Raw genomic sequence first — 14,957 nt, 5'->3', positions numbered from 1 at the left:
GTTCGTTATCCTGTATGCCATAGCGAGACAGTTTTTCTAACAAAGCGGAATGGCTGATGGTATCAAACGCTTTAGACAAGTCAATGAAGATTGCTCCTGTGGCTTTACCTCCGTCCGCTTCTTTCCGGATAAGGGCTGTAAAGAAAGTTACCGCCTCCAGATAGGTTTGCCACAAGTAGACTTCTACTTGTATAAAATGAAGTCGACTTGCTCCGCTTGCTCGGATTCAAATTTAAAATTTGTATAATTTTTGGCACGAAACATGGGTGTGACGTTATGATTCACAGCCTACCCCTAATTCCCTGGAGTTTTTTGAAATATTTCAGAGCGAGCGTAAGCAGCAAAATAAACCATATGCCTAGTAACCACAGCCATGTATAAGATCACATTTAACGACATCGTTTATTTAAAGTTGAAAAAATGACGGGTCAAACTTTCAAAAAATTTCAACAAAAAGAACTCAACTTGAGGCGTATTATAATTGATGAGAAAACAAGAAATTATATTTTTTCTTTGCCGCGCGACAAAAGCCGCGAAAATTGAACACGCAAAAACGAGTTAATTGTTGACTTTGGAGGACAAAACGAAACCGAAAACAACAAAATTTCGATTCTTTTACTATAGCGGATAACATTTGAGAAAACACCGGAAAATAACAGTGAAAAGACATATCTAAAGTACAACTTAAAAACAAGAAATCAGATAATTTCTTCGCGTGCGACAAATAATGCAGCGCAGTGAAAGAAAGATGAAAGTTGTAAATAAAAAAGACGACAAAAACAAGCCAATTATTTTGAGATAAATCGTATTTGAATATGCAACCGTCATTGAATATGCAGAAATGCACGGTGCAAAAATACTGTTTACTTTAAAAACCTAAAATTCCCAAAGAAAGGTAACCAAATGAAAGAAACATGACAGGAAGTTCAATAACAATAAAGTTTCATTTGAGATGAGGCAAAAAAAACAAAAAAAACTATCTAAAAGCAAAAAATGTTCAAAATTTCGCAGACGTGCTTCGCTGCGTGACAGCATGTTCAAATTAATTCTTTACGCTAAAGCGAAAGCTTGAGTTTTTGTCGGCCGTGGCTTTAGTAGTCGTTCAAGAATTAGAATTAAACTTCGAAGTAATACTGTGCATTACCACTTTTGCTTTCTAAAGTCCAGGAAGCTGCTTTAAATCCGCGATATGTATTCAAAACCCACTTGAAAGTGCAACGACTTTATAAACACAAGGTTGTATTTACCTTCAAAAGCATCCTTAATTTCCGTTTCAGAACTTTCTGGCCCCAAAACTACAGCTTTGACTCCTTTCTCGTTCAGGCTGGACACCTGGTCTTCCATCAAGGAAATCAAAGGAAAAATAACAAGACAAACTGTCTCAACAACTTCTCTTTCACCCTGTTCAAAAAAGTCCAACACAAACGGCCTGATGTGGAATGTTAAACTCTCTTCAGATCCAGTCGGTGATCGCGACGACTAATGTATCCTTCAACTACTACGTTGGTTTACTCCGATTTACTTCTTCCAAACCAAGCTTCTCGAACAAAACATCTTGTTTCAGCTTACCTGTGTTGTGTGTAGCTTGCGAAGAGCCCCGGTGCAAAACGTGTCACGAAGACCTTCCCTCAAAGCAAACGTTGCGACTCCATTTTCCTACGAATGAACACATGTGACCTCTAAGTTTTAAAGAAAGCACTGTCGAGCGTCAGAAAAATCCACGAATGCCAAATATACTCACTGACAGTTGCTCGGTGAAGGACAAATTAATCTCCAGACAATCCTGGTACGGACTCGAGCCCGCCGAGTTATCAGCGGTTTAATTACTTGTTACAGGGCGCTTTCCATTCGACCAAAAATTCCGGTATGAATTTCCGGAAATTTTCTAGGGCGAATGGAACAGACTTTTCCGGTGGCTGCACCAGAGTGGAAAGCGCCCTCATACTTTTGTTCGCTTTAAATTTTTCAAAGACTTCGAGGTTTAAATAGCAAATATAGAAGCATACAGAGCACTGATACGTCGACATAGTGACTTTTCATAGCCCATGACGGCAGGGACCTTATACAAACCAAAAGGTTTAATGAGTCGTACAAGGGCTCTGCACGAGTTATAAGTTTTTGTAAATTTCTTAGCTAACCTATCCAAAACAAACAAGTACATACGGGGGCTTTATTTTTGTTGGAATTAAACGCTTTCTTGACGAATTTAAGTTAGTATTTATCGACCGACAAGTGGCAAGTAAAATATTGATCCATTTTCGAATACACGTCGCCGTCATCTTTGTCTGGGATGATCGTGGTGATCGCGGCCAAAAGAACTAGCGCTGAACAGAAAATTGCGAATTTACATAATTTCCAAAAAAGAGGAAAAGCTCTTGAGGTATACCCAAATTTTCGAAAACTTTTTCGTGGAAATTTCCGTTCCATTTGATTTTCACCCCGGAATTTCCTGAATTTTCAGTTGAATGGTTCGCTTTTCGGAAATTCAACAATTTCCGGATTTTCTGGAACTTTTCCTAGGAAATTTCGGTACCATTTGACCCCGTTTCGAAAATTTCGGAATTTTTGGTCGAATGGCAAGTGCCCAGTGTTTGTTTTCTCCACCTTACGTAGTACAGCGGGTAGTGGACAAGATTGCGGGTCGAAGGGTTCTGCGATCGACTCCGGGTGGAAGGTAGTTTGTTACTTTTTCTTTCCTTTCTTTTTTCGTTGTTTTTAGCGATACAATAAATAAATGCTCTGTGTCTATATCATTTCGCTCGCTATATGCGCATTTACCATACCGTAACTGTACTTCAACGACTTCCGTTTCTGTAAAACCCATACGAAGTATGCATCCAGTGAGAACTTGTGCTGCTCATGGATTTTACGATCCTCGATGTTCTCATTTTCGGTGGCCGAGTCTTCTTTAACTTATATCTTTTAATTTAGACCTTTAAAACAGCTTATTTTAATTAAAGATGAACAGCAATTTGAAAGTAACCCGCGAGCGTACCTCATTTGCATAATGTTTACAGCCCATCGAGCGAGCGACACATTTTCCCACAACTCACGACAACTCGTGTTGCGCATGCGCAATTCACGAGTTAAAAAAAACGGCACTTTTATCGACTATAACAGATAAACCATTCTGGCCAGAAAGTACGGCCTTTTGGTAACCAACAAAACCAGGTGGAAAATCTCGTACAGACTGGACTAGGATTGCGTTACACCACGTTGAACGCAACTAATGTAACTAGAACGCGTCACACCTCTTAATTTTTAGCCACGACTCAGTATAAAGGAGGTGTGTCTCCTCTATGTCTGCCCTATGTCTCCTTTATGTCCTCCTCTATGTCGTTGTCCCCGGAGATGTTTAAAATCGTGGTATGTGGACTATAGATGTTAGATTGCATGTCATAGAATGAAAGGGAAACCCAAACTATGAAAATAAATTGAAAACAAGTTGAAAAATACATGTTGCGAGTTGTAGCAAGGCAAATGGCCATGATTTGTTGTCAGAACTAACTTGCCCCCGAATTGTGTAGCTTACCAAAAAGCCGTGGTTTGTGGTCAAAATGGTTTATTTGTTCCACGGTCAACATTCTTCAATTGTGAAAACAAGACGTAAATTCGCGCAATTTAACCCATTGACTCCTGGAGCTGTTTTTGGCAAAACGCATTTTTTGGACATTTTGGAGATTTTCAGGCTGGATATGGGCCAAATTAGCTCCAATCTACTCAAAAAGGTATCTGTAACATGACAGCATGCCTTTCTTTCCCCTACCATCGCGTTTTACGACATTTTCGTTCAGGCATGCGCAGAAATCAAAATTTTGAGATGACCTACGTCTTTAGGCTTTTCGATTTTTTTATTTAATTTTTTTTTTCGTCTTTCCTTGTTCTCCTTTTCTTTTCTTTTTGCTGCAGTGATTGGCCTTCTACTGGGCTTGCTTCCAGTTTAAAACATTCTGAGAAAGCATCATCGAGACAGGCAATTTTTGCCATGGAATAGCCTGCGTAGCAAGCGTTTCTGTGGGGTTCGTGAGCAAAGAATTACAGCGCGAAAAATGGAGCGGGTAAAAGGGGGAGGGGGGGGGGGGGAGAGGGAGGGGAAGGAAGGAAGGAAACGCTTGCAGACAAACCCCTGGATTTTGAAAACCGCCCACTTGGCCTTTCATGCCTGAGTGCGCACACTGAGATTTCGTGCTGTCATCGTCTGTCATAAATTAACCAATAAAATCTTCGGCCTTCCGTAGCGGAAGTGAACTTTGAACCAAAATAAACTTTAACTTGTCAAAATATGCACGGTGGGAACGGAGAAATCTCGATGAATTAAATTTGGTAATTTATGATCAAACTATATTTCTACTCAATCCGTCTAAAAGGAAGGACTGTAAGGGTGAAGTTTTAGCACAAATCTGCCAGAAAGTTATAATGTGAGAAGCATTCAAGTCACGTTTGTAATCCTTGTGCTTGCAAGATTCGAAATCTTGGATCACTGCTACAGGTGATAACACTCGAACCGATTTGCGAATCTGGCGTTTCCAGCAAACGCTTCTTTGTGGGAGTTGACTTGCTAATTAAATCTTGTCTCGATTCCGGGACGAATGCTTCCAACCCCACGGAAACGCTTGCTACGCAGGCTATTTTTCACTCAACTTTTTGAGCTTTTTTGTGGATATCTCAGGCTCCATTGGGCCGATCACTCTGATCTGGGTATCATTGGAAAGATCTTTTCCTCCTGCAGAAGTTGAGCATAGATGATGCCAATTTTGGTCAAGGGTGATGACATCAGAAGTGGAAGAAAGGCCAAGGTTCGTCACAGCCGGTTACGCCTGCCACAGGAGTCAGTGGCTTAAACAAATACAAACGCAAGGTAAAATTTTTTGGCGACGCGCTGTCTGGTGGGTCGGCTGGCCGAAACTTTATTTTCTCAACAAATATTTATCATGTTCTTGCGTTCTGAAATTGAACGTTCAGTTTCGGAAACAAATCTTAAAGAAATGCTTCTCCTGGAAGTTCATAGTTCCTTACAAAGTTTATAGTTTGACAAGTTTAATCCAACCTCACGAAAATCGAATTGTGAACGTACAGGCATTCAACTTTGATTACCACACAAGTAAATAGCCTGAGTTTGGTCACTGGTCAGGTCATTATTTGATGCAATGACCTCACAATGACTTCTTAATGACGTCATGATAACATCACTGACATTTTTTGACGTAATCTCAGCCGTGGTGACTTGTGGTCGTTCGTGGTGACTCGTGGTGACTCGTGGTCACCCGTGGTCACTCGTTGTCATTCGTGGTCATTCGTGGTCACTCGTGGTCATTCGTAAGTACTTTTAGACCCTATCATGACTCCCTTGTGAAAAACAAAAGTGTCAAGTCACTCATAAGTACTTTTAGACCCTATCAGTAAATTTAATCAGAGCTGACGAATCGTCAGTCACCACTCGTTCCCGTCAAATGTTTGAACAAACAAAACAAGATATTGCTATTTTTAGTTACAAGTGGTAACTTCACACTTCTGTTTTTTACATGGGAGTAAATTCAATTAGAGCTGACAACTTTTCGCCCCCTGTTTCCAGGATATTAAACAAAAAAGAAGTTTTAACATCTTTGGTCAGTTTTTGTGTGTCTGCAGCAGCAGTTTAATATTTCTAATTCATGGGCATTTCATGACATTCGTTTCAGTCCGAGATCTTTTTTAAAAGTTAAAAAAGTATGACAACTGTTCAAATGGTCTTTGAAGACTGCGTGTCACCAAATCGGATTTAATCAGACTTAAAAGTGCCAGAGAGGTTATTTCTCTTTCTTGCCATTTTTGGTAAAGTAGTGTTGTTGCGTACTGTAAAAGGTAAACTTTTTACCCGTATAAAATAAGGAAAGTTCTCTTAACTTAAGTATTTCTATGCACAAATTCCTCTTTGGGGCTTTGAGTCATGCCTGTGCACGTGTCACCCCAATCACAGTGTGGATTGTATCAAATAACGAATCAAATTGCCTGTTAGAAAATAGGATGGTATCTACATTAACCTGGAGATGTATCAGATTACTGTAGTTTGTTCGGTTAAACATTTTACATTGTTATATCGAGGGAGAATTACATATGAAAAGTATTTTGTGTGACGCTCAGCTGTCTACAACGCACACGTTGTCAGCAAAATGCCGAACACTAAATTGTGATTCGAGCGTTTGTTTTGGACCGACTGATTTTGCTGACCGAAGTGAAAATTGTAGACAGTACTTTCCTGTGTTATCATGAAGTTACTTCTGTGGTTATTACAAACTGTTGCAGAAACGGTAAGAAACCTCGTCATGGCCTTCGTATACTTTATCTCGAAGTTGGTTGGGAATATTTCGTATGGTAGGTGTGGTGTCATACAAGGTGTTTGCTATTGTAGTCGCATGTAAGAAAGAGGGTGGCTGAGAAACAATTGTAGATCAGTGAGACGTGGATGATGGTAAAGCTGCAGATGCTGTTGTTCAAACTGAGTATGCGTGTGAAGAGTTATCAACAAAGATTCGAAGCGTTAGTTGGAATTTAAAGAAAGAGCAGTCTTTCCTAAATGCGAAACAAGTGAAGGATTGTGCGCAAAAGCTAGGGATTTCAAGCTCATGTATTCGATCGATTACAATAATTATTTAGAGGGAACAAGATGCGTTGCAAATGAGTTAAAAGGTGTAAGATCGAGATATCGTTTTTCCGTGTGTAGTGGATGATGCAAAGGGATGACTGAAAGACGTAAGCTTAAATGTCGAGAACCTTCAAGAACTGGCAACAGAATAAGACCATGCTATTGCGTGTAAGAAATAATAGGCACATCTTAAAGAACAGAAATTATAGGTAAAGATGAAGCCCTGTACAAGAAAAAACAGGGGAACAAAATAAAAACAGAAAATAGAGTCATGCCACAAATGAGTTATGTCATCAGCCTGTAGTGAATAAACAGTCTTCTTTTATCGCATGTTTAATACCATATCATTGCAGAAAACATTTTTATTTGTAATATTTTACAAAATACTTGATGTGGAAAAACCACTAAGCAATCTTTAGTCAACAGGTACTTTCTGGTTTATTAATCAGCTATTATAACTCACTGTATTCAATAGTTCAATTACATCTACTTTTACCTTGCAGCATATACCGATTTTTTTCTTTTATTCACATGGCAACAACTACTGACGAGTTGTTACTCTATTATTAAAAAATATGGTCAAGTACAAATTAAGAATTCCAGTTATGGCAGGTTAGGTCATCAACAAATTTTAGAAGACTAGCTGTCCATACAGGAATTTAAAGGGCCTGTTCCACTGCACACACGGGAAAGTTTTCAAAGTTGGCTTCAGTTAGGAAAATCCTTTTCCAGCAGTCTTGTGAGAACTGTGAAAGTATGAGCATTCAAGAAATTTTGTTGTCAAAATTTTATGGAAGATTTTGCATTGAGTTGGCGGATTGAAGTGAATAGACCCTTTTCACGATCCAGTCGCATGGTACGGAATTAATTATGCTGGGACGCAAGTTACGCAGTGGGACTTCCAAAACAAAGGAACTCGTACCAGTCCAGCCCGACTTTCCTTTGTTTTGGAAGTCCCACTGCGTAACTTGCATCCCAGCGTAATTAATTCCGTACCATGTGTCCGGATCCTGTAAAAGGCCTATTGTGATGTTCCACACAAATGGTCACGTGGCACGTGATAGAGAGTTGTGTCTTTTCTATTGGTTACAAAACCTTCCAGTGAATCTTTCAGTTCACTCAAAGTTGTACATGTGCATTACTGTGGCGCAGACCCTTTTATTCACTTTGTGACACTATTTGTACATACAACTTACACCCTGCATAGCTGGTATAGTTAGATAAAGTATGGCACAGCACTTTGGAGGGGGCGGGGGAGAGAGAGGGAAGGCAAAGATTGTACTGAGAACATCTGTTGTGTAACATAGTATCTACCTCAAGGCTAACAGATTACTGGTTTCATTAAATCAATGAAGAATTCTTACTTCTGGTTGGTTCTCACATGCTAACAATGTCCAGTGATTTCCACTGCTATATAATTGAATTTCTGGATCCTGCTTTGTCCCTAAAAAACCTAGAGGACATCACTGTGTTTTCAGGAAAGCTTCCTCATCTTGATTTCGTCAGTGATTAGATTGAGTGGTGATAACCAGTACTTTGTGTCACACAAATTGGGGCAGATCACGCTTCTTTTCAAATCGCTCACTCATTTTGTGCCTTGCCGATTTTAACTATTACTTCATGCACTGTTCTCTACTCTGTTCCACTCCACTTAATTACCATTATCAGTCAGCCATTTTCGATATATTAAAATTCTAACATGCTTTTGAAGCTCAGAGGACTACAAGCATTGTTTATTCATATCTAAACCTTAATGTGATTTCTTTTGTTTAGACCTGTAAGCCTCAGAGCCAAGTTAGAATTTCAATATTGCAAAATTGGCCCATGAGAGTGCTTACTGCGAAATTGATCATATACAAATTGAAAGCCATCATATTACATGCACATTTTTAACGGCACAAATGTCTGTAAAACTACAACTACTACATTCTAAACACAAAGGAACTGCACCATATTACATTATATATTCCTCATCGTTACTCTTGTGCAAAGCCTTCTGTTTCTTCAATTGCAAAAGTTAACTTTTCAACTAACTGTTCAAAGCTTTTATATGGTGGAAGATCAAGACGATTAAAACTGAAAGAAAAAGCAAACAATATATCACCTGTTTGTTGGAAGCTTGCTAATGCTGGACAAAATATCTACTCCAGTAGTGAATTAAGACACTTTTAACTTGCCATGGCAGTCAAAAGTTATTACACAAAAAGGTGTACCATAATGTAAAGTCTGACTAACTGGGTATTATCATCCATATCCACTACAAAGTTAGACGACTCGACTCACTTTGGGTGTATTGGACAACCCTCGGTATTATTGACCCTTGTAAATTGGTAGAAATAGTCTATTTTCCTGACAACTACAAAAGTCTAACTGGTGGGAATGTAAAAAGACGAAAGGAAAATCAAATTTTCCCAAAAATGGCAGCTTGGTTGTCTGTTGTTTAATAAAGCTTGTCAGAAGTCTTGTCTCAAAAGAGTAAGTTTCCAACCAAGGGAGTAGGAGGGCTGTCGAATTTTCTACATACCAAGTATGACTTCGTGGAAGCCATGTTTCCTTGCCAACCTTCTCAATGCAAAACTTTTGAGGTCCATTGCTCCCTATAACAAATATAATCAAACATGAGATCATTTTACACAGCTTTTACATGCCGATACTAAAACAGGTTAGCCGAGTACAAGGAAACCTGAATCCGCTACAAACCTTGTCCATTTGCGCATCTTCTAGTTCAGTTTAAGCTGTTCATCAGTGCTCTCTTTCATTTATGTAAGACCAATAGAATGAAGCCAAATGTGTAAGGCTAAAAGTATCTAACAGTATTAAATTTCTGTGTAAGCATATATTAGCTGATTTAAGTTGTTTTGGGTTGTCAGAGATCTGAAAGTGTTCGAAACTTAAAATTCTTTCACAAAACTTTAATGATACAAACCCATGAGTTCAGCAAATCCTCCTACAGGAAGACGACATGTGCCTGTTACAAACTGTAACAATCGAGTTCTCTTCTCATTGTCAAATGAACGTACAGCCTGAAAGAAACCACATCTTCAATTTACCACGCTCAAATAACTTATTTACCTTAACAAACTGTGGATAACTGTCAATTACAATAGTCCTTGACACTCAGAAGCTAGAGAACAGGATCTATATTAACCCTCACTAAATGTCACTGATGCACAGTAGCATTGTAATCTCTGATTGTATCCTATTGTAATTTGTTGCTCTGCTCTCTATGGATGTGATACTAGTCCAAAGCCACTCCCAGCAACATTTTGCTAAGCCGCTCTTACAGTTTGCCTGCAGTGTCCATTTATTCTCCTTGGTGGAGAGAGACACAGAAAGAGCAAAGTATCTTTCTCAATAACACAACACAATGCCCACAGACGGGGCTTAAATCGACATGAAGCTACCTGCCTGTCATCTATCATAAGCTGATTCACTTCCAATGACCAGCTAGGGTATCTTCGTCGCATTCCAAAAACATCAAATTTTGTCTTAAAATACTCTACTGTGCATGGTATTTTCAACTCTCTTCTTGGTATTTACAAATGTAATGAAAAGCTGTCTTCGTGTTGGGGAAAAGGAAAATTAATTATAGGCCGAAACTGTTGACATTAATAGTAAACTTGAATGGGAAGCTACTGCTGGATTGAACTGCAATGGAAGAAATCCTTTGCTTCAAAACATTAATACAGCAATTGATTTAATCCTGTAACAACTTCCTTGTCAACCTTCCACACCAAGATAGACTTGAGACATCCAATAAATAAACCTTGCTATAAAATTTTAATCAAATTCTTCCCCTTTTGAACATGAATGCAGAAAATACCCAACCTATGGTTCTATGGATACCTGGTCATTACACAAACCTGCCAGAACCATGTGACTTGTTTGCTGTTCCTAGTGTAGTGACGATATACAGAGTTAGTCTGCCAGTCATCAACATCAATTTCTTGCATTCCACAAAGCATCAGCTAAACAAACAAACAAACAAACAGATCATTCATCAATGTATCACTACATCATGAGCATTTTATTACGTTTTGCCAACTACTAGTCAATGCAGGACACTAAATGGGAGCTTAACAACCTAGCTAAGAGAAACAGTTTTAAAATTTCTTGCAGTAGGAGAGGACTTGGGAAAATGAGCAGCAGATCTGTGAATGGAATGGGGACAAGGGTGGCTTGTCTCATTCCATTATGATACCAACACCTGAGAAAAATGCCAGCCTAACAGTTGATCGCTATGGTATACATCCAGTTTCGACAGATAACACATTTTTTCACAATAATGTCAATTATTTTCTAAGTATTACACCAGGTACTGTCCCGAATGATCAATCAGAATTGTGTACTAGAAGCTCACAATGTCTGCTCTATCAGTCCACATTGTGGGATTTTTTTTCTAACGTAATCAATCTCTTATCACCAAGCTTGCTTGGGACCGTACTGAGAGATTGTTGCCCAGACCTTACAGATCTGTAAAGATCTGTAAAGATCTTGGGTCAATATTCCCCCAGTACAGCCCTCGTGCAGAATACACCTACAATAACAAACTGTTTACAACTCGACTATATTTTGATTACATAGGCAATGGGCAATCTTTGAAAATTTCAGGTGATGTCAGTGTTGGAAGCTGAATTTTGACAGCACTTGTCATTCACATGAGTGACTCTTAAAATCCACTCGCACAGTGTAATTTTTACTCGCTAAGAAAGATGCTTCCTCTCCCAACACAAAAACTCTGCAGAGTCACAAACCATACATTTTTTCGGTATCTCGTAATCATGGAGGCCCAGTTTGAGCTATCTTGTTCTGGTCCATTTACGAGACGTCTGCTTAAGATCACGGACCAATTTTACTATTTTATCCTCATATTTATAATCGACTTTGACATGCCTCGGAAATTTTTCCACATTTCTGCAAGAACAGCTAAATGAACAGCTGGCAATACCAAATTTGCATATAACCATGTCTCCCTAGAATAGAGAAATTGGAGTAAAACAACTTGTCAGCACGTGGAATACTGACGTGTTTTCTCTCAATGAAAAATTATTCTGAAAGACTTTAAACCCAAAGATGGCTACAACCGAGGCACTTTAAATTTCAAAGCAGTTTCTATTTCGAGATGAATATCTTTGTGAGATTCATTTCTTACATGTAACAAGCAAATCTTCAAATACTGTCATGTGGTTATTACTGCCCACTTAAATAGAGACCAGCAGTATCAGTTGTATCACTACATGTGTGATGGGCATCTTGAAGGATAACGAAGGTTATAAAAAAGCACTGTTAAGTTTTCATTTAGAGATATTCTTGCCAAAATGGAAAATAAAAAGGAATGCTATCAATATTTCAGGATAAATAATTTCCCGAAAAATGGAAACTGCACTCACCAAACAGGCAAGTGATCACTGATTTGTGTATTACCACATTTAAAACAGATGCACTGCAAAACCCATCCACTCATATTGTCAGAGTAATGATGGCACTAATACCTCCATTTCTTTCTCATCAAAGTACTGCAACCAGTAAAGTGGAACAACTTCATTGAATCCATCCAAGAAAGCTTTGGTTTGCTCCTCAATTCCACGATTAAACCGCCATTGTGTCATCAGCCTAAACAAATTGCAACACCAAATGACTCTTTGGACATATTCATGAATAACAAGCATGTTTCAGAAAGAACAATAACCTGCAGTCAGGTAAGTTTTTCTGTGCTCTGCATTTGCTTCCTGTGATTAACTTGTCACTTCAAAAGCTATGCCTGATAAAATCTTTCCAAAAAAACCCTGCAAGTCAATCTTTATGAATGCTTACATGGATTGGCATTACTGCTAAATAGCCAATCAAAATTATTTCCAATACATGGCACTTGTGAGATAACTCACACAAAAAATGTACATACAATACAAAGCATTTAACCAAATGCATGTATTGCATCGATTTATGGGAGGTGACATTTTTAAGTTTTGGGTTATATCCACTTGTGATGAGGTTACCTGAAAAACTCAGTGCAGCGTAAATAACAATTATCCAGTCGAGGAAACAAGTGACAAATGCCTCTACGAAGGTTGCAACAAAATTTGAGACTCTCCTAGAAACATGCAGTTGCTTATACTTGAGGAAGATTAATTGTTTGGTCAACCGGTACTGGCGCAGCTGCTATCCCCAGTCAAAACGAGTGTGGTGTCACTAAAAAACGCACAGATTTGAACTCCAAAATGGAGTTTTTCACACTAGCAATGCTAGAGTGAACACGTCTCACATGTTGATTTCCACCACAAGAAAAAGCACTCTACGTTTGTGAGTGATCCCGTATGAAATGTATCTTTCACCTAACATGTAGTCGACACTGAAGGCTAACTTATCTGTGCATGCGTTTTGAGCAAATTGCTTTTTTGAATAGAATAGCACCACAAGGATAGCAAGAGATTTGCGAAAACATCTATATAGTTTTGTCATGTTTTCAAGAAACCAACATAAGTATTACACGTTTTGCTTGGAAACTCGGGTACCTAACCCACCTAGCCCCCCTTCCTACAGGGCTAACTGATTAAGGGACCGTTCATTTTTTATGAGGGAGGGGGGGCTGGTGGGATTTGGGAAGCACCATTTAAAAATCGCATGACCCCCCCTCAGCTTACCAATTTTTTCACATGGCCCCCCCTTATAGCGGTCATTTTTTGGGATGACCCCCCCCCAAAAAAATTGAACAAACAATATTTAGATTTCAACTTTTTTAATATTTCTCTATTATCCCCCTACTTCATGTTATTGTGCTCACTATGAAGACAATATTTACAATCTCTATACGACAGAGAGCTGTTGTTTAAAAAACAAATCAAAAGAAAGAGAAGTCAATTTCGGATCTCCTAGTTATGGCTCGCCCTGAGCGTGTGGCATTTGGCCTCTCATTGGCATCTTCCTCATCTGAATTGATGAATGCAAGAATGACGTCACTTGAGTCATCTTCTCCCCTAGAGTCAATGGCATCACTGTCATACTCATCATTGTCACTTCCATCCGTTTCACTGCTGTCAGCACTTGCCCTGTTGTCATTTTGTGTCAATGTCCTGGCATTTCTCTGTGTTGGTTGGCCAGCTCTGAGAGGACTCTTCTGCTGCAAGCATGAATGTCTTACAATTGCCTTTACTTTCTCACTCTTGCTGCTTTTCAAATGCTGCTTCAGCCCGTGGTGGTTTGAGTACTTGTTTAGTTCTGGAACACGTAGCTTTTTAAGCTTGGTTAGATCTTCGCACAACTCAGTCCAAAGATAATCCTCCTCCCTACTTAACTTTGCCTTTTCTTCTGCTCTCTTTTTCCTTTTAAATTCTAGCACTTCGAGATGCTGAAGATAATCCACCACAAACTTCGATTTGACAATAAACTTATCTGCAAATAGAGCAACGCTCTCTGGGTCAGATAAAACCAGCCTGCCACTTCCATGCTCTTTCTTCTTTATATTGTTAATCCAATCGGGGAAAGAGCGCATTACTACATGAGCATCATGAAAGAGGCTCATTCCAAAATGCGCAATAATGGCGAAAGCGACGAGTCGTTTAAGAAAAGGTATACAGCTGAACGATCCAGGCAGTTTGACATCTTACATCCAAAAGAAGCAATTTTTCTAGGTGCGGATGGCTGTTCAGAAAGGGCGAGTGAGTTTTCCATGCAAGGGTACCAGTTGAAGCCCAGTGATGGAAGAAAACTGAACTTCTCCATCAAAGAGCACAGAGCAATGGTGGAAAAGTTGAATGTCATATTGAAAGATGTAAAGGAACACGATTCCACACTCTTTCAGTCCAATGGGCTTGCTTTAAAGCAGGGCGAAGAATTTGCCCAAAGTTTTAACGTAAAACAGATCAAATGTACAGAAGCTAAGTTGACGAAGGTTACGTAGGACATGGAAGCACTAGAAAATAAGAACAGCAATTATAACAGCATATTCAAAGGCATACTCAAACAGCACATCAACAAAAGGAGAAGGAAAAAAGAAAACCGCAGAAAGTCAAATGAAAGAAAGAGGAAGCGGACTGAAAACAACGTCCAACGAGTTTATGGAATCTGTGTTGGAAACCCGCTAGGAAATGATCTTCCACAATGCCTTGTGTACCCTCCTAGAACGGCCGTCCCGGAAGAGTGTCTTAAAGTTGAGGATGTTGCCACGTCGATATTTAGAAGAGATGGGCCATACATCGCACAGCTCTTGGAAGGGAATTATTTCACCAATGCTGCAAGAAGCAGAATCACCACCAACCTTGAGCGGGAAGTCAGAGATTATGTTTACACCTTCATGTACCCTGAAGAGTACACTCTGACGGAAAGCATTGCTGCTTCT

At 39.2% G+C, this 14,957-nt stretch overlaps 1 protein-coding gene across 2 annotated transcripts in view; it reads right to left on the bottom strand.

Moving 5' to 3' along the window:
• Positions 1-6,969: 6,969 nt before the first annotated feature.
• LOC145465860 (NEDD4-like E3 ubiquitin-protein ligase WWP1) overlaps positions 6,970-14,957 on the bottom strand; it is a 42,239-nt gene continuing 34,251 nt past the window's right edge. For both annotated transcript variants that reach the window (XM_081449617.1, XM_081449618.1), the window contains 5 exons: positions 12,115-12,235; positions 10,486-10,590; positions 9,549-9,645; positions 9,147-9,219; positions 6,970-8,698 (listed from right to left, as the gene is read on the bottom strand). In XM_081449617.1, the coding sequence (XP_081305743.1) occupies positions 8,599-8,698; positions 9,147-9,219; positions 9,549-9,645; positions 10,486-10,590; positions 12,115-12,235 (496 nt within the window). In that variant the 3' untranslated portion in view covers positions 6,970-8,598. The remainder of the gene's footprint in view (positions 8,699-9,146; positions 9,220-9,548; positions 9,646-10,485; positions 10,591-12,114; positions 12,236-14,957) is intronic.

The sequence above is a fragment of the Orbicella franksi genome, chromosome 13 (assembly GCF_964199315.1).
Source record: "Orbicella franksi chromosome 13, jaOrbFran1.1, whole genome shotgun sequence".
Taxonomy (NCBI): Eukaryota; Metazoa; Cnidaria; class Anthozoa; order Scleractinia; family Merulinidae; genus Orbicella; species Orbicella franksi.
Note: the sequence above shows the minus strand (reverse complement) of the source record. Positions and strands in the feature narration are given on the sequence as shown.